Genomic DNA, 7,478 nt, shown 5'->3' with positions numbered 1-7,478 from the left:
TTATTTCGTCACTGTAGATCATTGTACATGATATATGACAAGTCAAGTTAATTCTGAATATTAACAATTTGATATATAAGTAGATTAAAATTACAGTAGTTACAATTTTTTACATTCTTATTTGTGGAGAATTTGATGGAATGAACATTAAATAGAGGTAGAGCGATATACTGATGCACTTTCGAATTTGAACATTAATTCGGCGTATAAACGCAGTATTATGAAAGTACATGTAACTGTACATTTTTCTTCTTCCCAATAGTGTTTTCGTACTCATTCGATAGAATTTGACCTTTTCTGGTCTATGTCTTTTTACAGAAGTTTCAGTCGGTTTATGCCTGTGAAGTACTGGAGTAAATTGTGCTAAATGAGAAGATTAGAAGCGATCTCGCGCTCAGATCAGCCGAGTAATTTTGGATTCGCTTAATCGCATTGATAATATTGATGCCCATATTCGCAGGCGTTTCTTCGGACGTCTTTCTGCGACGACCTGTTTTTACATTCTCGTACAGATCCCTACCTACTTGTGGGGATCCGTGCGCCCAACTTCAATGCCGTTCAATGCTTCCAGGTTCTTTCAGTTCTGTAGTTATGTCCCACATATTCGTAGAAGGTAATGTGTAGGGTGTGTGGGTGGGGTTCATGGTGAATGTTAGTTGTAATTTTATGCATGGTCGTCAAAGATGTTGTCACCACTGTAATTTGTTGGAAAACGATCAATGCAGGTGAGGATTCTTTGTTTAAATTTGCTGTATTAAATTTCTCCCAAAGAGGCGAGATGTTTAGAACTGATCTGTGCAAATATTCAAATTGAAAAGAGCTAATGACTTCAGATTCTTTGTAATTACAAGTATTAAATATACAAATGGTAAATGTAAATAGCTGAATGTATACATAAATGGACAGTTATTTGAACCATCCTATACAATACATTTATTATGCGTTTGGGCACGTCTTTAATATATTTCTTCTTACAGTGTTTAATTTGTCACACTCAGAAGTACACATGTTAACCATCTTGCATTTGTCTGTTCTGTGCCTATCCAATTTTATAGTCTGGGTGAATATTTCTTATTGGGGACTCTTGCATAAAAATGATTTCTGAAGTTGTGCCTTTGTACAGAAATGGCCAAGCAAACTGTGCTTGTTTGTGTGTGCAAACATCCGTGTTTTTTATTAAACTGGCAGTCTAAAAAACCCTGTGTGATGCATATATTATTTATGAAATAGATATTAAGGCAGTCTTTGAAGTTAGTGAACGTGTGTCATGTCAGTGTTAAGATACAGTTATACAAGGGAGATTTTTGCTTTGTTGACTGGGTCCTTGGCTGTGCTTCATCATGGTGACTAGTGCACCGCCACTGCAAGGCACATACAAATTTTTCTGATGAATCAGCATGCCTGACAGCTGATAACCTTTGGAATGAAGTAGTTACAATTAATAAATTACAGACGTTTGCAAATGCTGTCCCTCTACACAGATATATTTTGCAATTGAGTGTTTCATTAGATGGAGTGGGACATTGTGGGTTAGATGTGGATTTTGTGAACTCCAGTAGCGATTATTTTGCATATTTATGTATCCCTGCAAGTGAAACCACACTTCATCAGAGAAGAATGTCAGTTGCGGTTTGATCTCTTTCGATGACAGACTGTAGGGACCAACTGCAAAAATAAACCCTGCTAGCTGGATTGTATAGTTGCCAGGTTGTGTGTGTGTGGATTACTGTTATTTTATAGGGTCTAAGCTTCAACAATTGTATTGCTGTTCTTGCACTAAGACTTTGACACTCTAGTTTCTTGAGCTAGATACTTCAGTGATTTTCTAGGTGTATGTTCAAGTCTGGCCCATGTGTCATCTAATTTCTGCACAATAAGCAGTCAGCAGTTTTCTTTCTTGTCTGTCTGCTGGGAACTCTTCCATCATGAAATTTATGTCAAAATTTTCACAGACACTTTCTAGCAGATCTGTATTTCACATAGGTGTCATAAAGTGGGGTAAAGCTATTCCTGTAACAGGCCATGAAGGCCCATAAGGTTGTGAGATATCAAAGCTGCCACATTTTCTCCAGACAATTGGCTCACAGATGGTGATAAGTTTGTCAATCTTATGCACCAGCTGCCCTTTACAGCCCAGGAAGATACCTGGTACTAATTTTGGTTAGAGGCTGAGTTGACCCCAGGGCCATAGTGCGGCTGGAAGGATTAGGCAAATTGGAGAGAAAAAAATCCACATAATCAGGACTCAAACCTATGACCTTCAGGTTTGTAGCATAGTGCCCCCACATAGGTGTCTTACAGAAATAAATGTTGCTCTAAAGTATACCGCATCATGATGTGCCACACTGGACACTAACCGTAACTGAGAACAAATAGCTAATGGAGCTGATAACTGCTGCCTACTGCTGACAAATCATAAACCCCCACACATGAACCGGACTGCTCGCTGTGAAACATAATGCTGTCAAGCGGTCCACAAATGAATTTCTTCCCTTCATTCAAAATGTCATTGGCCATCAGGCAATGCTGATTCATTGGCAGAATTTGTGTGCACCTTGTGGCAAGCAGTGCACTGGTCAACACAGTTAAACTGTATTTGGGGTGTACAGATTTAGTGTTATTTTATTTTTCATTAATTTCAAGTTTATAATTATCAATTATTCAGAAAAAATAGGTTAAACAAAGGGTAAAATATATTAATGTTTTGTGTATTTTAATTCTGTAGGGTATTAGACACCACTTTTAGTTCTTATCCATCACATTTCCTTATTTTTTTCTTCAGGCTGAGGTAGAAGCTTCGAGTCCATAATGGGCAGGACAAGTGATGAGGAAGGTGAAACATCAGCAAAAACGTGCAGGTCAGATGATTCAAGTGAGAGACCTCTCAAGAAAGCCCGGTATGTATGGCAGATAAAGGGAAAATACCACTTGAAGAAACCAGAGAATGCAGAAGGAGCCAAACTCTACATTGCTGATGAAACAAGGACTGGATACACACTTCATCCTATAGAAGTGGCACACCATGAAACTATAACACAGGAACATGATGGACACACTTTAGATATAGCAAATAGTGAAGTCTCAAAACCAGATTTTGCACATGTGCTTTCTCCAGTCACATCAAAGATTCAATCACCTATGGAATCTGAGGAGCTGAATCCAAGACAGCTGCAGAAGTGGCAGGCTAGGCAGGTAGCAAGATGTTTTGTTGATAACACCATCAACCGAGTTCTTGAAGATATGGGCTTCATTCCATTACCTGTTGATGCTGATGATCTGATGGAAGACTTCACAATGTCTGGGCTTCGCAGAAATGAGGAACACTTAGAAGATGCAGCAGTGAGGATGGCAATTCATAGTCATGGACTTCAAAGGGCAGTGGCTGACATGGGGGGGGGTAACCAGAATCTTAACACTTGTGCTGTTGTGGACCCTGCTATATATGACTTCTCAATTGATGCTGTGGGTTTGCAGAATGGCTTCACTGATGATCCTATGGACCATATGAATAGATGGTATGTGCCAGAATTTTGTAACCAAAATTCTCTCCAGTCACCAGACATAAAAAATGTATATAATGATGAACTTGTACATGAAGGGTTTTCTGTTGCAAGTCAGCCCAGTGTTAGTCTGAAGTGCACAAGCAATGAACAGTTCAGTAACAGTGGTGATATGAACAAGACTTCCGATAATTTAGGAAAGGAAATAGGACCAGAACATGCTGATGTGGAAACAACAGGAATTTCAGAAGAACCACTGTTGGCAAGTGGCATGAATTTGGATAATGAAGCTGGGGAGAGAAGCTGTGCTTCATTTGAGCATACAGACTTCCTGGACAAGGCTGTTGCAGTTGCCATTCAAAAGAAGGGATTGAGCACCCTGAGTGGTGTTGAATATGGCTGAAAAAATCCAGAGAAACAACATAGCCCATAGTGCAGTTGTGGATTGCGATAGAATGGATTCAGTGTTTAATTTGTATTTCAAGTCACATGCTAGTAGTGATGAATGTCCAGTTGACATGAAATAGAACAGCGTAGTTTTTGAATGCTGTTTTTACTGTCCACAGTGGCCTGATGTAAATGTAATTATTATTATAATAATCAATAGATCATTGAAGGTTGCAATGCGAGGGCCAGATTTTATGGCCCACCCCTTACACACACATACATTGTAATAATTACAGGATATGGCGTGTATGCACTGTTTATAAATTCTGAGACACTGTCACACACTGATGTTTGTGTGTGTGTGCATCTGATTGTTTCAGTAAGTGTTATTATTATTTTTGGAGGGGGTGAGTTTCCCCATGCACTGCGACTAGTTGTTAATCTATTGTGTGTCCCCCTTTAATATTCTACCAGTCGCCATGCCCTTCCAGTACTGGTGCTTGCTATCAGCCCCGTTCTGCCAGTGAGGTCGGCCCTTTCTGGCAGTGGTCCCAATACTTCCCCATCTACCGGACGAATTGGAAACTACTTGGGCAGGAAACTTTGCCTAATTTTGCTCAGAAGTCTCCTAGAGACATGAGGATCTTTTACATGCCGTAAATCTATGACACGGGACACACGGCTGAAAGTTCCTCCCAGAGGAGAAATTTTGTAACTCTGCACAGACCAGATTTGTAAGTTAACACTGAAATATACAAAATAAGACATTTCCCTACATATAAAGCTCCATACAGAAATGGTTAGAAAGTCAGTTCTTATCTGGGCAAGGAAAAGTGGCAATCCTGGATTTTATTTTTGAGGGATGCTTAAGAAAGTCAGCTGACAAAACTGTCTTACTACAAGTATTTGCAACATTGTATTTTAGCATCCTGTTGCACTGATTCACGTCCATGATGTGTATGTATTGACCGTCTTCTAGTGCACACAATCTCACTTGTCACTTCACTACATGTTCTGGCATCACTGTGCCATCCTCAGGTGTGTTATTTACGTTAAACTATTGCACTGCTCGCCATCATGTGTCGTTTGTAAAATGATTTAAAATATTGTAGCGTGTTTGGGTGTGTCACGCTACAAATAAGTTTACGCTGTGGTATTTGATATAGCGAATTTATTCCACTCGCTCACCTTACACACCTTACAGTCTTTAGCTCTTGCAGTGTTACAATTACTGCTTACAATATCTCGGCAATACTGGACTCTCTTCTTCAGCGGTTGGATCCAGACTAACTACTTTGGCTCCTAATCCGAGACTCTCTTCTTTGGCGGTTGGATTTAGACTGTGTGAATGCATTCAACCCGTTTTATAACCTCGGTCGCTGCTATGCAAACGAACCCTCTGTTATAACCGTGGAGACTCCTGTTAGAACTACAATAGAGCGATTGTTGTTTCCTATGCAACGGTCTATTCTAGCGTTTCCATAGAAGTGACTTCTGGATTCCAGACACGTTACAATATATATTCGTCATGTACTATAATAAAATTTTGTTAATATTTATCATCTTATACGTCGTATTTCAAACTCGCGTATTATATCAATCATCTGCTATGGGAGTCGTTCTTCCTGTATTTTGTGTACACTGCATCTTGTGATGTGTCCTTCTCTTGTGGCTGCATGCATTGTATTGCTGGATGTGGCACGCAGCCACAAGAGAAGGACACATCACAAGATGCAGTGTACACAAAATACAGGAAGAACGACTCCCATAGCGGAAGATTGATATAATACGCGAGTTTGAAATACGACATATAAGATGATAAAGCTTAAAATAATTTTAATATATAAATTTTGTTATAGTACATGACGAATATACATTTTAAATCATTTTACAAATGGCACATGATGGCAAGCAGTGCAATAGTTTAACGTAAATAACACACCTGAGGATGGCACACTGATGCCAAAACATGTAGTGAAGTGACAAGTGAGACTGTGTGCACTAGAAGACGGTCAATACATACACATCATGGAAGTATTTGCAAGACTGTATCCCAGTTAAATCTCTTTTTATCTTCCTTTCCCAGATTCAAGGGAAATTTGAACCTGTAAACACTTCCTTAAAATATTCTTTGGCCACAGAGCATGAATAATTCAAGAATCATATAGACTTTCAGGCACATAAATCACTTAATACCTTCAAAATGAGCCCATTTCATAATGCTTATAATTAATAATAAGAATCATTTGCGTGGAAGGAAACAGTGCTGGGTAATAGCTACATTAAGCTTCACAGAAGACTGCTGGTAACTTGTTTGTGGAGTAGTGAGAAANCTTTTTTTGTGATAGGTTCCCATCCTTTCATGGCTTTATAACTAACCCCCCCCCCCCATAAAAATATGTCAGCTTTGGATGGTTTCATTTTAATCATGTTTGTATCTTTTTAGCCTACATTCCTAAGCAGGCTTATGCGTTGTCCTTCCTGTCTGTGCGAGCAAGGGATAGACAATTCTGTGTAGATCCCCTCCTCTCAAGACAGAAAATGAATATTATCTGTGTTGAACGTCTACATAATACATTGGATAGGGCACTAAATGTAACACGTAAAAGATTTTTGTACTCTTCTACATATTTACGTGTTTTGGAAATGGTATCTCCTCTTCGACAAGAGGGCGGCTTGGCTAAATATTGGTGTTCTGACAGTAGAGCAGCAGACCTCCTCCTCCTCCTCAGACAAAAAGACTGAATACTAGGTGTAACACCCAAAAGACAGAGGAGACGACCATTGCTAGGAAACAGCAGTAAACACATTACTGTAACTACTAGGCAACGACCTTTATGTTATTGCGTATGCATAGGCAAGCCTCATCAAAATAATTTTTGAGGTCCATAAAATGTACATTAGGACACTATTGCATAATAGTTGAGAAAACTGATGTGCTCTGGAGTTAAATTTGTTGGAAAATATATTGTCACATGTATGGGTGACAAAGTTTTACATTGGTAATTGAATTTATCAATCACTCCTTGTACATTCAGTCATAGTCACAATAAATTATAGCGCTATTGCTAATCTACCCATTTCACAAATCACTAGAATATGCTACATCTTCTCAGCCTTCATGAGTCGTGTCCTGGTAACAGCCTTACTGTAAATACAGCACACATAAACACTTCTCTTCACAGGCTGACTTCCAACTGAACTGTCAGTTATTGCTGTCTTCTCATTATATAGCTTCAGGTCAGACCACAGCATAGAAGACACAGGTTGCCTAGCAATGGATATATGCAAACCGCATAGAAAACACCTCTTGCAACACTAATTCTATTGTATTTACAGCACCATTGCATAGCAATGGAAGTTATCCGATTGTTGCCTGCATATTCATTGCCATGGGAATGTGTTCACCAAGTTGTTGCCTAGAAATGGGTCTACTCTGTTGATGGCTGCATATAGTTTTGGGACTATTTACCAAGTCATTCCCTAACAGTGGGTCTGCATGTCACAAAATGTTTATGGTATTGATTTATTGACTTCCCTATGCATACACAGAGTCTTTATAGTGAAACAAAAGTAGACAGTTATTTCTAG

The 7,478-nt window shown here is 39.1% G+C and overlaps 1 protein-coding gene across 2 annotated transcripts; it reads left to right on the top strand.

Annotated features, from left to right (window-relative positions):
- The first annotated feature begins 206 nt into the window (after positions 1-206).
- Positions 207-4,045, top strand: LOC111865308. Of its 2 annotated transcripts, none has more exons than XM_033751774.1 (2): positions 207-613; positions 2,783-4,045. In XM_033751774.1, exon 2 carries the CDS (start codon positions 2,809-2,811, stop codon positions 3,901-3,903), a length of 1,095 nt encoding a protein of 364 aa, XP_033607665.1. In that variant the 5' UTR covers positions 207-613; positions 2,783-2,808; the 3' UTR covers positions 3,904-4,045. The 2 variants fall into 2 exon arrangements, with proteins under 2 accessions (XP_033607665.1, XP_023708980.1); XM_023853212.2 differs by having other exon boundaries at positions 216-725.
- Positions 4,046-7,478: the final 3,433 nt, after the last annotated feature.

This window comes from Cryptotermes secundus, unplaced genomic scaffold (assembly GCF_002891405.2).
Source record: "Cryptotermes secundus unplaced genomic scaffold, Csec_1.0 scaffold3651, whole genome shotgun sequence".
Lineage (NCBI taxonomy): Eukaryota > Metazoa > Arthropoda > Insecta > Blattodea > Kalotermitidae > Cryptotermes > Cryptotermes secundus.
Note: the sequence above shows the minus strand (reverse complement) of the source record. Positions and strands in the feature narration are given on the sequence as shown.